Source organism: Geotrypetes seraphini, chromosome 8, assembly GCF_902459505.1.
Source record: "Geotrypetes seraphini chromosome 8, aGeoSer1.1, whole genome shotgun sequence".
Classification (NCBI taxonomy): Eukaryota; Metazoa; Chordata; class Amphibia; order Gymnophiona; family Dermophiidae; genus Geotrypetes; species Geotrypetes seraphini.
Window position 1 is genome coordinate 74,297,918 of NC_047091.1, and position 16,352 is coordinate 74,314,269.

General features: G+C 43.6%; 1 protein-coding gene across 3 annotated transcripts in view; it reads right to left on the reverse strand.

Annotated features, from left to right (window-relative positions):
• The window catches only part of SIPA1 (signal-induced proliferation-associated 1), a 116,134-nt gene that overhangs the window by 62,296 nt on the left and 37,486 nt on the right, over window positions 1-16,352 (reverse strand). For all 3 annotated transcript variants that reach the window (XM_033955914.1, XM_033955911.1, XM_033955913.1), the window contains exons 2-4: window positions 13,276-15,225; window positions 12,599-12,723; window positions 7,622-7,810 (exon numbers count right to left, since the gene is read on the reverse strand). In XM_033955914.1, coding sequence (XP_033811805.1) covers window positions 7,622-7,810; window positions 12,599-12,723; window positions 13,276-14,407 — 1,446 coding nt within the window. In that variant the 5' untranslated portion in view covers window positions 14,408-15,225. The remainder of the gene's footprint in view (window positions 1-7,621; window positions 7,811-12,598; window positions 12,724-13,275; window positions 15,226-16,352) is intronic.

The window sequence follows — 16,352 nt, forward strand, 5'->3', positions numbered from 1 at the left end:
TCCCACTGTTATCTTTTTGGAGTTGCGTGACTTGTCCCATGAATCCTTTGCAGACTAGGACTGCTACTCCCCCCCCCCCCCATTCTGAGGATCAGAGGAATAGAAGGCCTTTACCACCCATGCTGTACAAAGTTTAGAGCAGGGGTGTATAACCTTTTGGCTTCCCTGGGCCGAATTGGCCGAAAAAAATGTTTCTGGGGCCGCACAAATGTGCAAACGCTGCAGCAAGACAGAGGAGGGAGCTGGCAAGACAGTAAACACCCAGGGGCAGCAGAGGAAAACACTGCATCGCTCTCAACCGGGGCTGCACAAAATATTTCACGGGGCTGCTTGCGGCCCTTGGGCCGCAGGTTGGACACCCCTGGTTTAGAGTGTTCTACATTAGTAAGTTTAGTTTACTGCAAACAAGCTATATTAACGGCATGTTGCTTCAACTGAGAGAGGATTTTAGTTTGCTTTATAGGTGAGGTGATCCCGATATATTCCAAAATACTAATTTCAACTTAGAGGAACCCATCCATGTGTGGGTTTAGGATTGTAGTCTCTGTAAGAATCAAATAACCATGCAAGCAAGGCTCCCAGCCCATACCCAGATTGGCGCCACTAAGCGACAGCGGTCATATTATCCCCCCCCAAACATAGTACATTAAACCTGCAGAAATCCAAGATACTGTTTGTCTAAAAATTAAATAGATCTAGAAGAGCAATAGAAAAATCCCAAGTTTTATAAGTATAATCTTGGACACCACCCTCCCACATTCCCTCCTTTATCTCCCTCTGATGTACAACAAGAACCAAACCAAGCAAATACCAAACCCAAATCCCAGTATCCCCTCCTGACACCCCCCTCCCTCCAGCCTCCCGTTATGATCGGGAGATGGAACGTTCAAATCATGACCTGTTGTGATCAGGTCCCTGACCCCGCCCACCCCCACTAATCCATCAGGCCACGAAAGCACCAGCGACATTCATTCCACATCCAAATCATCCATCCACACTCATAGGAACATCTCTCAAACTCACCTCATATATCATGCCCCTAAGCTTATACCCAGACCCAGCACCGAGGAAGAAGAGAGAACTGCAATAGACTAGCAGCTATGATGCAGGAAGCCCAGAGGAACCGCAGGCGATGCATGCATAAGGTAAAAGAGTGGGAAGCGTTGCAGAGATTCCTGCCAGTCCCCCAACAGGGAAAATAATTATTACAGGTGATAGCACAGTTATCTCACTCCCCCTCAGTGCCCTGATTCTCAAAGTCAGTTCCATGGTGAAATACAAGAGACCTCTGTATTCGATGCACACAACCTACTACACATTCATACCCACTCACAGTCTACCAACACTCATCCACAGCTAACATAACATAAGAACATAAGAACATAAGAAATGCCATCTCCGGATCAGACCTTCGGTCCATCAAGTCCGGCGATCCGCACACGCGGAGGCCCTGGCAGGTGTACACCTGTCGTAATTTATAGTCCACCATATCCTTACATGCCTCTCTTAAGGAGATATGCATCTAGTTTGCTCTTGAAGCCTAGGACGGTCGATTCCGCAATAATCTCATCTGGGAGGGCATTCCAGGTGTCAACCACTCTCTGAGTGAAGCAGAACTTCCTGACATTAGTCCTGAACCTGTCCCCCCTTAGCTTCATTTCATGTCCTCTAGTCCGTGTCAAATTGGACAATGTAAATAATCTTCTCTGCTCTATTTTGTCGATTCCTTTCAGTATTTTGAAGGTTTCGATCATATCCCCACGCAGTCTCCTTTTCTCAAGGGAGAACAATCCTAGTGTTATAAGTCTGTCCTCGTATTCCAGTTTCTCCATACCCTTCACCAGTTTTGTTGCTCGTCTCTGCACCCTCTCCAGCAGTTTTATATCCTTCTTTAGGTAGGGAGACCAATGTTGGACGCAGTATTCCAAGTGTGGTCTGACCATTGCCCTATAAAGCGGCATTATAACTTTCTCCGATCTACTCGAGATTCCTTTCTTTATCATGCCCAACATTCTATTTGCCTTCTTTGCCGCTGCCGCGCATTGTGCCGACGGCTTCAGGGTCCTATCTATCATTACACCCAGGTCCTTTTCTTGTTCACTCTTCCCCAGAGTTGCACCTGACATTGTATACTCATATTCCTTATTCTTATTGCCTAAATGCATTACCTTGCATTTCTCCACATTGAACTTCATCTGCCATTTCTCCGCCCATGTTTCTAACCGACACAAGTCGCTCTGGAGTTTCTCTCTATCCTCCTGCGATCTGATCGCCCGGCATAGTTTTGTATCGTCTGCAAACTTGATGATCTCACTGGATGTTCCTTCCTCCAGGTCATTGATATAAATATTAAAAAGGATCGGCCCAAGTACCGAGCCCTGGGGTACACCACTAGTCACTTTCTCCCAGTCGGAGAACTTCCCATTTATGCCCACTCTCTGCTTTCGGTTTTCCAGCCATTTGCCTATCCATCTTTGTATATCCCCCTCTATGCCATGGCTTTGTAGTTTCCTGAGAAGTCTTTCGTGTGGAACTTTGTCGAACGCTTTCTGGAAGTCCAAGTATATTATGTCCACCGGCTTCCCACTATCAATTTGCTCGTTCACGGTCTCAAAAAATTGGAGTAAATTCGTCAAACATGATTTCCCTTTCCTGAATCCATGTTGACTGGGTTTCATAAAGTCGTGTGCGTCCAAGTGCCGGACCATGCTATCCTTGATCAGTGCTTCAACCATCTTGCCGGGGACAGACGTAAGACTCACAGGTCTATAGTTGCCCGGTTCCCCTCTCGATCCTTTTTTGAAAATTGGGGTGACGTTCGCTATCCTCCAGTCGTCCGGTATCTGTCCAGTTCTGATTGTCAGGTTTGCAAGTTTTTGCAATAACTCTCCGATTTCAACCTTCAATTCCTTTAAGACTCTCGGGTGAATTCCATCCGGTCCAGGGGATTTGTCACTTTTAAGTTTGTCGATCTGATAGTATATCTGGTCTAAGTCCACTTCAACTGTGGTGAGGCTGTCTTCTATTTCTCCTGCAAACACTTTCTCCGCTTCAGGTATTGTTGAGGTGTCCTCCTTCGTAAAGACGGACGCAAAGAAAGAATTTAGTTTGTCTGCGATTTGTTTATCTTCCTTTGATGTACCCTTTTCTTCCCTGGTCGTCCAAGGGTCCGACTGCCTCTTTTGCAGGTTTTTTCCCTTTCACGTATCTAAAGAAGGGCTTGAAGTTTTTGGCCTCCTGGGCTATTTTTTCCTCATATTCCTGTTTTGCATCCCTCACCGCCTTGTGACATTTCTTCTGATCATCTTTATGTTTGTTCCAGGCTTCGGTTGTCTTTATGTATTTCCATTTTTTGAAAGAGTCCTTCTTTTCTTTTATGGCTTCCTTCACCTGTTTGGTAAGCCATGCCGGTTCTCTTTTGCTCTTTGATCTCCGATCTTTGGAAATCCTCGGAATGTAGAGATCTTGTGCTTCTGTGATAGTATTTTTCAGTAGGGACCATGCCTGATCTACCGTTTCAAGTTTGTCCACCTTCTTTTCGAGTCGTTTTTCTACCATGGCTCTCATGTGATCGTATTTACCCTTTTTAAAGTTCAAGGTGGTGGTTAAGGTACCGCAAGAGCACTCAGACACTGTAAAGTATAGAAAAGAGAGATGAAAGAGAAAAAAAATAACATAATCATAGATTTTCCAGGTTATTTCAGACATTCAAGTACAACTAGAACCATTTTTTTTTTGAGTACCTAGGGGTCCACAGCCACGCCATCCACAGCCTGTGATGGAACCCATTCTCATGCAATCATCATCCCTATTTCTTAATCCAGCATGCACACTTCATAATACATCATCTGTTAAATAGTAAAACAAAAAAAGAAGTCCTTAAAGGTTACAGTTGGAGAGCTGCCAGACAAGATAGAAATGGCAGACGTCAACTCAAGTGGTAGGTGGTGACGACTCTTTAGGCAGGGTGTTTTCCATTCCATGTTCACCTTTCTAGGTATAAAAACTTGGAATGACCTTACTGAAATGATCAGGACGGAACCTAACCACATCAAATTCCATAAGAAACTGAAAACTCATCTATTTGACACCTAATCACTTGTATCCTCTTCTTTCCTGTATCTTTCTGCCCTCCATTGTCCTCCCTACCCTCTTCCTCTCTAATGTCGCCAAGAGCTTGTATAGGTATGTGTGACGCACAAATGCAAGAAATAAATAAATAAATATATCTACAATCAAACCAGTGTCTTATGGACCTGGGCCCTCCTCTCTATGGCTCACTAGCCCACTCACCAGGCTTCTTAAGATGCCTGTGTGATGGTCTACTAGGATTTCCCATACTAGGTGCTGCTGTTTTAGAGACAGGTATGTACTGTTTCATTCAGATTTGGGGGGATGAGAGGGGGTAAGTGACCACTGGGGGAGTGCGTTTGCGGGGGGGGGGGTGTCATAATTTAATTCCTCAAGTGACCATCTGGTCAGTTTGGGTATCTTTTTGGCACTTAGATGCTTTTAAAACAGGTCTAGCTCAGAATGTCTGAGTTCCGTCCAAGATGTCTTGGGAAAGGTTCAATTATTACCATAAGACATCCAAGTCTAAGCCTGCCCAGAACACACCTCCCTTTAGTTCTGGATGCACAGCAGCTAGGATGTCTCGCAAGACATCCAGAAAGACGGTTTTGAAAATTGGCACTTGGGTGTCCTGGCGATTAGGATGTCCGTGCCAATTTATGCCATTTTTTTTGAAGTCTCAGTGTTTTGAAAATGCCGCTATAGGGCACATCAGCTTGAAGAAGAGATGGCTGAGGAGAGATATGATAAAGCAATGGTTATTAAACCTGTTCTGGGGAACTCTCAGCCAGTCAGGTTTTCAAGATATGCCTAATGAATATGGACGAGACAGATTTGCATATAATAGAGGTGACAGGCATGCAAATCTGCCTCATCCATATTCATTAGGGATATCTTGAAAACCTGACAGGCTGAGAGTTCCCCAGGACAGGTTTAAGAACAACTGTGATAGAGGTTCTATAAAATACTGAGTGGAATAAAATGGGTAGATGTGAATCATTTGTTTACTCTTTCCAAAAATACAAGGACTAGGGGCAGGCAATGAAGCTACCAAGTAGTAAATTTAAAACAAATCTGAGAAAATATTTCTTCATTCAATATGTAATTAAACTCTGGAATTTGTTACCAGAGAATTTGGTAAAAGCAGTTAGCTTAGCAAGGTTTAAAAAAGGTTTGCCAACTTCCTAAAAGAAAAGTAATTTAAGATAGACTTGGGAAAATCCACTATTTATTTTTGTGATAATCTCTTTTGGGATCTTGTTAGGTACTTGGACCTGGATCAGCCACTGTTGGAAACAGGATATTGTGCTTGTTAGACCTTCCATCTGTCCCAGTATGGCAATGATTATGTTCTTATGTTCATAGAAAGACGCAGAGTCTATTCAAAATATTATGTCACAATGGAACTTGGATTTTGATGGCTAAAATATGGTAAGTGTATGAGAATTGTTTAATAAGTTCTCTTAGGCTTCTGTGGTTGCTATCATTGTTCTTGAGCCTGAATGGTGCCACATCTGAGTTTGTTTAACCAATGTTTCGGCCATCTTGCTGCGTCTTTCTTCTGGATTAAGAGTTAACTACATAGAAAATATCACACAGACCAACCAGAGAGCATTACCCTGAAAAAAGCTACAGCAAGATGGCCGAAACGGCGATCAACCAAATTCAGCACAACAGAGTCGTGAGGATAAGATGTCAATAATTCAGCCACGGCTGTAAAATTCAAGATACACTTTATTGATTGCCACTGACAATGTTTCAGCGTCTATGCCTTTGTCAAGAGTCTCACAGGCTTATTACTCCATCACATGAATAGAGCATTCAACACAGGTCAATGTAAGGAGCGAACAGAGAAGTAACTGGTGTCCAAAGCAAAGCTGAGGGGCACAAATGCTCTATTCATGTGATAAGAGTAATAAGCCTTTGAGACTCTTGACAAAGGCATAGATGCCGAAACACTGTCAGTGGCAAGTCTTTGCAGTGCCACAATCAATAAAGTGTATCTTGAATTTTACACCTGTGGCTGAATTATTGACATCTTATCCTCATGACTCTTCTGTTGTGCTGTGCTCTTCTCATCGGTGAGGCCGCCTTGGGCTTTTTTCTTCAGTGTGATCAACCAAATTCAGCCTGACAACAGCATGGACAATGTTTTACCCCTCCCTTTACAAAACAATAGCGTGGTTTATAGCACAGGCCGTGGCCATAACACCTCCGACACTCATAGAATTCCTATGAGCATCGGTGCTGTTACTACCGCAACTGGCGCTAAAATCCACACTACGGTTTTGTAAAAGTTAGAGTTTGTAATTGTTTATAATAAAATACCTACAATAAGATTTTTTGATAGTGTAAAAAATGCAACCAGGATATACGGTTAGATTCACTAAGCCCACTGATCGTGTTTGCGATCGTGTACTGACCCGATTTTCCTCCAATTCGATTCACTAACCTCTGGGCCGATCATCCTCTGATCTGATCCGCGCATACAAATGAGGGGGAACGGCATGCAAAGTAGGAAGGACGCGATTCACACAACAATTTCAGGAACACCAACTGGGCTGCCCAATCAAAAAACAAGCAACTGCTGAGGACCAGTCGCTTGCGCATAAACCCTGCTCTCTGCCCCGACTCCGTGGTTTTAACCCGCGGTGCAGCCCCACTTTCAAACCGCGGGTTAAAATCATGAGCTCGCGAACGTTTCTAGCTCTAAAAAAAATAAATAAATATAAAAAAAAGATTACAGCTCTTCCTTCATGGTGAGCATGCACATACCATCTACAGGCAAAGAAGATGATCTGCCCATGCTCAAGGATTGCTCTCCAGCGATCCGTGCAATTGGTGGGGGGCATGCCTCCGATCGCCCTCAGTTGCATCGCCCCCATTTGTGAATCAGCCACGGATCGGACAGGTTGGGCAAGTTAGTGAATCTAGGCCATAGTTGCTCACATTCACTAAGGAGTTAAAAAAATTATACATATTTTTTGACATCTGCGCTAATGATGTATACCGTGAGCCTGTTCGGTATGAGATCCATTTCCCAAGCAAAAAAGTTTACCTCCCCTTTTACAAAACCATAGCGCAGTTTTTAGTGCCGGCCACAGCAGTGACAGCTCCAATGCTCATAGGAATTCTATGAGTGGCTGGCGCTAAAATCCACGCTATGGTATTATAAAAGGGGGAGGTTAATGAGTAGATATATTGGATTAAATTTGATAATTTGTGACATTTCCTTCTTTCACCTCTGTTAAGTTCAATCAATTTGTACCATCTTTTAACCTTTGTAAACCGCATAGAACTTCACGGTCCTGCGGTATATAAACTGTTATTATTATTATTAATTAAAAGTGATATAAATATTCCTTCATAAAATAGGCACAGTTCTGGAAATTTCTTTAGGCAACCTGTTATAAAATCCCCCTCAAGAAAACAAGGTCCAGTCATACACAAATACACAGAGACTGGCAACAGGCATGCACATACATCAGCTGTATATACACAACTGAGAAGACAAACATGTATAACTAATTGTGTACTCAAACAAACATACCCCCTGCTCATCCAGTTTGAGGAGTGTGTCAGGCACTTTAGGCGAGTTGGATGCCAGGCGGAGGCAGTGCAGATTCAGGGTGGGAATCACATGCTCCAGAAGCTTCTTGGGAGACCACCCTCGGGGTGTGGCATGGCGTGCCGCTGAAGGTACAGCCTCTTCCAGGATAGACCCACGCAGAGTCTTCAGCTGAAGGGAGAAGAAGAAGAGGTGTGGGACCTCAGAGGTGACATCTCATCCTTTTAGTGATACTAAGATGATTGGTAAAAACGAGACCTTACAGGGATTTTGACTTGGTCCTCCATCCCTAGCCTGAGCTGGGAACAGCCCCCATAGTTGCAAAATATGAGGCTGCTTGTGGTATTTATACAGTTTGAAAAATTGTGCAAAGTCTGCATGCTGAAGGCACTTAACATACTTTCCACTTGCTATTTTGTGGGGGGGGAAAAAAAAACTCTCTCTGAGCTATTGGAGAGCTTATCCGCAAATTGGGAGCTGTTGGGACAACACCCATATGTGGCTGACTCATCCTGCTTGTCCTAGGAGAAACAGATACTTCTGAAAAAGGTAAGCAGATGCACTAATGTACTCTCTGACCAGTATCACAACCTGGGGTAGAGTGTGGCACAGTGGTTAAAGCTACAGCTTCAGCACCCTGAGGTTGTGGATTCAAACCCATACTATTCCTTGTGAGCCTGGTAAAGTCAATTAATCCCCTTATTGCCCAAAGGTACATTAGTTAGATTGCGAGCCCACCAAGACAGACAGGGAAAAATGATTGAGTACCTGAATAAATTCATGTAAACCATTCTGAGCTCCCCTGGGAGAACAGTGTAGAAAACTGAATGAATGTCAACATTTTTTATTCCTGTGACTTTAGTCTACAGGCTGTAGAAGCCTAATGTAGTTTAGCTGGCCAGAGAAGGCAATTTTAAACAGGCTTTACAGGTGCATCAATCTGTTTAAGCCTAGATTGCTTTCAAAGTTGTCTCTTAATTTTGTAGGACTGCAGCCATGATCTAACCTAACTTAATGGAACTCAACTCTAACAAAACAAAAGCCTAACCAAACTAACCTACTCCAAATTAATATTTTAAATTCCCAACCCAATGTTAACAAAACCAAACAATATTGTAACCTAATGCTAGTCAAAATCTAAGTATGTCCAATCTAACTAAATTCTACCTTAATTTAAGATAAGACAACGTAGCCATATTTAATGCCAAATCTACTCCAAATAATCTAACCTGACCCAAATCTAATATAATAAAACCCAAGTCAATGTTATAACCAAACTGTACTCTAGTGTAACGTTAAACTTAAATCTAAGCCCAATTTAACCAAATTGCACCTTAATTTAAACTAACCCAACCTTATCTAGCACCAAATCTAACCAAAACACCAATAAAACATAGGGCTCCTTTTACAAAGTCGCGCTAGGGCCTTAACACGTGGAATAGCGCGTGCTAAATTGCCGTGTGCGCTAGCCGCTACCGCCTCCTTTTGAGCAGGCGGTAGATTTTCGGCTAGCCCGCGCTAATCCGGTGCGTGTGCTAAAACGCTTCGCGCACCTTCGTAAAAGGAGCCCATAATCTAGCCTTAACCTAACCATACTCTACTACACCCAACCCCAATAAACAAATCCATCCTAAATCAACAAAACTCTACCCTAATTTAAGTGTTTTTTATTGCTGGTGTGTCCTTGTGGAATACCCTCCCTGGACACTTAAGATTATGTATTGACTGTGTCACCTTCAAGAAATTATTAAGACACAACTGTTTGTTGATGGCTATATGTAGTATGTGACAGGGGAAAACTCCGATGCTGTATTGAGTATTTAGATCGTATGTTCCAGAATCCATTTCAAATGCTCCTGCCTGGCTTTTATGATCATTCATGGCATCCTTCCTCCCTTAATCCCACTATCTTATAACTCCTCGAGTCCTGACTCTACCAGACTCGCCCAAAGGTATAAATTATCCTTCCCCTCTCTACATGGAATTCGCTATGTAGGCAAACTGGGAAAATCCCTTCTCTTCAGAATCACAGGTCTTTGGAACGACCTTACTACCCCGCTGCGGAACCTGGGCTCCCTCCAATTATTCCGCAAGCAACTGAAAACCTGGCTTTTCACTAAAATGTAATTCTATCCCCCCCCCCTTACTCTTCTCTTCTATATAAGTTCACGTAAACCTTTTTTTCCTTCTCTTCCTATATTTTAAGTTCTTGTAAACCGTGCCGAGCTCCACAACATCCGTGGAGATGATGCGGTATATAAACTTAAGGTTTAGTTTAGTTTAGTTATGGTTTTATTTTATGAAGGTTTGTTATTGGAAACAGCTTAGATTCTAGGTGGCATATAAATTTTTAAACAAATAAATTGATGTATCTCTCTCAGATCCCTTTCTCTGGGATAAACTTCTGGCTGAGATGAGAATTCTTCGGGATACGCTTGACTTCCTAAAAAAGTGACAGCTACCACTTTTGTTCAGTTATCCTGGTACCGGTGTGAATATTGGCTGTAGCCAAATAAGTGTGACTAATTGCTAGTGTTAAAATTGTTCGTTATGTAGATTTATATATTCCACGTAGAACATAGTGATTGGCAGCATATAAATATTTTTAAACAAATAAAATTACATTAAGTTAATTCAACCTTCACGTAACCCAATTCTAACCTAAACTATGAGTAACAAAGTTTAAACAAGTCCAGTCCTCCTACACTAATCTTACCCTAACTTAATGTAACCAGCCAACCACAACCCAACCTAAAAACTTTGCCTAAACTAACCAATTACACAGATCATAACTTCAGTCAGCAGGTTTATGAGGACTTAGTAAGCAGCAGGCTAAGAACTAGAGAAGCCAGGATTCAAACTCTTCGATACCCCCTTGTGATTTGGAGAAAGTTATTTTACTCTCTGTAGCTTTAGGTACAAAATTAGACAATGTACCCTGTGTAGTGATGGAAATATATTTACTGAACTTAATGCTGGCCTGACCACTGTGTGGACTAGGCCTTCGCCTAAGACTGCATAAATTGGGGTACAGCAGAGCAATTGTAATGTTTACAAGAGACATCACACTTGAGAAATCTGAGTATGCTTAAGGCCTGCTGGCTCCTGGTTCCATTGAAGCCACAATGGTGCTGCCCCAGAGGGCAGTAAAGGAAGGGAAATATTGGGAGTTATTTTGGACCAGCATCTGACTATGAAAAAAACAAATAGATGCTGTGGTACGTAAGGGTTATTACACACTATGGAAACTGTGTACCATTAAACCTTTCTTTGAGTTTTCTGCTTTTAAACCTCTGGTACAATTTTTTTTTTTTTTTATAAATCTTTATTGATTTTTAAACTAAAAACAGTGCCAAACAAATAAAGAACAGTAGTTATTGAGTCTTTTGGATTATTGTAATATTGTGTATTTAGCAATTCCCAAGAAAGACATGGTTCAACTCATATTGATTCAGAATACAGCGGTTAGAATGATGTACGGTCTTAAAAAATATGATCATGTGACTCCATTCTATTGTGAGTAGCATTGGCTGCCAATGGAGGCTCCTGTTTTGTTTAAGTTGGGTTGCTTTTGTTATAAGGTTATGTATGGTACTGCTCCGTTTTATATGGTTAATAGATTCTCTCTAGCATCGTATAAAAATAGTAGAAAGTCTCATGCCCTATTCACCTTTCTGTCAGTACAGGGCTGTAAAAGTAAGAAATTTCTGGACCATACTTTAGCATTCCAAACAGCTTCACACGACAGAGAATTTCGATTGTTATTGCTTGGAGTCTGTTCTTATAAACATTTCAGAACTCAACTGAAAACTTATCTCTTTTCAAAATACTTGGTCAAATAATTTATTTCTGTCATTCTTAAATTGTTTTTAGTTTATAATCTTTTGTACACCGCGTAGAACTCATGGTTACGCGGTTAAGAAGTATGATATTATGGCAGGAGAGGGGATAAGTAGGGTTGCAGGAGTGAGATGCTGAACACCTTAGGTCAGGGGTAGGCAATTCCGGTCCTCGAGAGTCACAGGCAGATCAGGTTTTCAGGATATCCACAATGAATATGTATGAGATGGATTTGCATGCACTGCCTCCTTGAGATGCAAATCTATCTCATACATATTCATTGTGGATATCCTGAAAACCTGACCTACCTGTGACTCTCAAGGACCGGAATTGCCTACCCCTGCCTTAGGTGAAGAAGGGAGGGGAAGGCAAGCTGGTAAACACTGGGGGTGAGGGAGAAGAAAGGGAGAGATGCTGGCCAATACGGGATTAAGGGAATGCAGGGAAGGAGAGAGATGCTGGACACTACAGGGTTAAGGAAATGCAGGGAAGGAGAGAGATGCTGGACACTACGGGGGTGGGGCGATGTAGGGAAGGAGAGAGATGCTGGACACTACGGGGGTGGGGAGATGTAGGGAAGGAGAGAGATGCTGGGCACCACGAGGGTGGGGAGATGCAAGGAAGGAGAGAGATGTTTGTCACTATAGGGGGAGAGGTAGGAAAGGAGAGAGATGCTGGACTATGAAAAGGTAGGATAGAGTAGGGAAGGGGAGATGCTGTACATGAGAGTGGGGGAGGGCCTTGAACTGTCTCTTGATGGGGAGGAAGTACACAGATGAATATTTGCCTAGGTTGTCAGATACCCTTGAGCCAATCTTGATTGTATCTGAATGTAAGGAGGGAGCTAAATCTAAAAGAATATTTTTGTTTATCTTGAGGTGTGTGCATTTATGTGTTACTATTATAAACTGCTTAGATAGTTATTATAATGAGGCAGCATATCAAGATAAATAAACCTATAGGCAATCACTGTCTCACCTACTTCTCCAGTTCTTGATATGATCCATTAAAGCTTTTTCTGCTTTTGTTTCCCTTTGGGCAGTGAGACCTGAGCTCTCTAAGCAGTGAAGCCACCCCCTCCCCTGGCCCTAGGATATATGCTGCAGCCGCCGGCCTCACCTCTGTGGTTCGGAAGATGATACGATAGTTATACTGTGGGCAGCTACCCCCCTCCTTCTCCTCCCGCCGCAGGCTGATTGCCACGGGACCCAACTGCTCATCCATACCGAAAAAATTCTGGTGTTCTGCAAGAGAACAGGACGAAAAGAGAGAAAACCCAAAATAGATAGATGTGGAGGACAGAAAATGAAAAGTTTTGCGAGAAGGGGGGGGGGGGAGAGAAAGATAAAAATAAATAATAGTAACACAGTAACATTGTAGATGAAGACAGATAAAGATTAAACTGGCCCATCCAGTTGAGATTTTCCTGCTTTGAGCTGATGTGCATATAAATTCCCATCTGTAACTCATCTCCACCCCAACCCCAGCTTTGAATGTGCTTAAAATCCAGTTCTCAGCTTCCATTTAATGTGAGTTTTTCCAAAGCAGAATATAGCAAATAACAAACAGGTGAGGAGCTTTTAAGTGGGAAGTGGAGAAAACAGAAATTTATACATACAAATTGACTTCTGTTTCTGCCCCTTGATATATAAGGAACCTAAAATTCCTTTCACTAAGGATTCCTCCCTCAAAATGGAGCACAGCCAGTCAGTCAACTGTAAATATTTGTTAAGCCTTCCTCAGCTAAGTTTGTGTGCCTCTCCATCAGAGCGGGCTGCAAAAGCAGTAAGGCTTACCTTTACCAAAGAAGTATTTACGATAGTAGCAGGCCCCCAGGTCCGCGTACTCAATGGAGTGACCAACCTTGCTCCCCTTCTTGGTGAAGCATTCCCTCGGCTCCTCCAGCACAGAGACAGCAGCATTGGGACAGCGGTAGGCTGGAGGTGGCTCAAAGGAATCCCAGTGAAGTTCCTGCCCTGCCTCCAGTCGTCTGATGCTACGCTCCCCCTCCCCTCCAATCTCATTGCGGAAGTAAGGGCAACTGAGGACCAATAAGTTGTCCTTGCCATCCCCTTCATCAGCAGACACATTTTCTCGTGAGTTGAGGTCCTCGGTGCTGCTGGATGGAGAGCTGGAAGGCCCGGAACTGTGCAGCTGTGAGGCAGCTGATGCACCAGTGGTAATGTTCTTCCGCTGTCCTACACTGTTACAGTGGTTGACTACATCCCTTGGGTCAAACAAGATGCTCTGAACATCAAAGTGGGCTAACTGCTTGATCCAAGTTTTGGGAAACAACTCAGGTCCAGCACCTGACTCATGATTGCATTTCAACACTTTAGCTCCTGGGCCACTTTCTAAGGAGTTCATTCTGCCCAAGGCTCTGGCATTTTTCTCCATTGGGCTCCCCTGAGGAAGAGCCTGGAACTGCAGTTCTGCCTCCTGCATCTCTCCAGGAAGGCCGAGGAGGAGGAATGGGTCCCTGAACCTTTGAGCAGCAGGACTAGAGCTCCTTTGCTCCTCGTGGCTGTGTGCTCGGGCCCTGGGACTGCCACCAGGTTTCTCAATGGATGTCAGACTCCCATATTCCCGGTGTAGAGTATCCCCAGAATTTGGAGACCCCAGGCTGGATGCCCCTATCCCGTCCACTTCCACTTCTGCCTCCCCATCCCCAATGGTGATGTCACTGTTGCTACGGTGCATTAGGTAGCTGCGAGGTCCAGAAGCCCGTAGGGCCAGGTGAGGGCCCTGACCTTTGGTTTTGTCAGCTCCCAGTCCTTTGCACAGGGGTTCCTTCTTTGGTGGCCACTCCACCCGGGTTCGGATACTTGTCACAGTTGGGGTTCCTTTGGGCTCAAATGACAAGACAGAGAGAGGCGGGCGGCTGCAGTGCCTTCGAATCTTGCGAATAAATAGGTCATCTGACTGCATGGTGGCACGTGGAAACCACGGAGCCACTGGAAAGGAGCACTAGAAGGGGCACCAAGAGAAATCAAACAAAAAGCCTTTTTTTGGGGGGGTGTCCGTGCCTCTTACTGCATAGTCCATAAGCTACAAGCAATGCCTGCTTTGAGTCCTGCTGTCTAGAGGTTGCCTCCAAATTAGAAGGTGGATAAGGATTTGGGGGCAGTCAAGGCAGTTCTCCTGCCTCTTAGTCCTTTTTCACTTCCTTCTAGTCTCCAGGTTTACTGTTGCATGCTAGTTGGCTGCTCCTGTTGGATCAGACCCTGGTTACATGGTGATCCTGGATGAGCACAGTGTTGTTGAAGTTTCATTCCCTCAGAAAGAATTACTCAGTCATCTAAGAGTAAACGAGGTCCAGGCTGGAAGGTTCCACAGGTGTTCCTTGCCATCGATTCTCTATGCCTATGCAGACCCCCATGATTGTACAGGATAAGGCCAGGGTCTTCCCTTTTCTAGCCTCCTAGGAGGGCTTCATCTGAGTCTTGTCTTTCTTGTTAACCCTCCTCTTAGTAGGTTCTGGATGGCCAGCATGGCACACAAGGACCAATCTGGACTAGCATGGAGGCAGCTTTGGAGCCAAAGAATATGAATATTTCTAAGAAATGATTTTTTTTACCGTCCTGCCCAGCCTAGTAGTATCACATGCATAAGGGAAGGCAGAGAAGAAGTGAGGGCACAGAACTTGGGTCCAGCATGCATCTGTCTGTCCAGTCAGGAGTCTTCAGGAGCTAATGGCGATCCATAAACGCTGATATTGCAGAGTGACACAAGCCGTAGCCAGCTGCCTGCAAAAAGGAGTGAAAAATAATCAACAATCATGGAACAGAGACAGGAGGAAGGAAGGAGAATTATAGAGGAGGGAGGATGGGGAGATACCACAGATCCATGCCAGGAGGCAAGGAGCCAAACCTATCATTAATCAAACCCAAGTCCATGCAGTCTCTACAGCTGAGCTGTGTGAAACAGAAGGTACATTTTCAAAGGATTATTTGGAAAGCACTTGGGTGCAATGGCCGGCTGACAGTATTCCTGGAGTTTCATGGCATGTGAACTTTCAGCTGTAGTAAAAAGACACATTCCTGGGGTCATAATTTGGGCAGTGGTGAACACTATGCATGCTGATTAAGAAGCCAACTTTTAAACAAAGTTTATCTATCTATCTATCTATATATATATATATAGTACACCCATAGGGTAGATTTGCATTTGCATTTTCACTTATCAGTAAGTGCGTACTTTTTCTGTAAAAAAAAAAAATGACATACAGCGTTTCAGAAATACAAAAGTATATATGTGATTGCACCCTACCCCTGGGAATGAGTTAGGCAGTTTTAAAAACCTTGCTTTACATGTGCAGATGCTTCAGAAAGTTACATTTTAATGTTTCAAAATATCAGTGCATTCCACTAGAAGATGATTTGAGAGGACATGCAAACTTTTAAACACAGAATGGCCTCTCTAGACCATTGATTCCCAATCCTGTCCTGGGGAACTTCAGCCAGTCAGGTTTTCAGGATATCCACAATGAATATTCATAAGATCAATTTGCATACGCTGCCTCAATTTCATGGATAGTCATTGTGGATATCCTGAAAACCAGACTCAGGTTCCCACAGGCCAGATTTAGGATCCATTGCTCTAGGCCAGGGGTAAGCGATTCCGGTCCTCGGGAGCCACAGGCAGGTCCGATTTTCAGGATATCCACAATAAATATGCATGAGATAGATTTGCATCTCAAGGAAGCAGTGCATGCAAATCCATCTCATACATATTCACTTTGGATATCCTGAAAACCGGACCTACCTGTGGCTCCAGAGGACCAAAATCACCTACCCCTGCTCTAGGCGGACACTTTATCATGTGATTGAATATCAACTGGGTTTATGCAGTGGACACCAAGAGCTATTGAGGC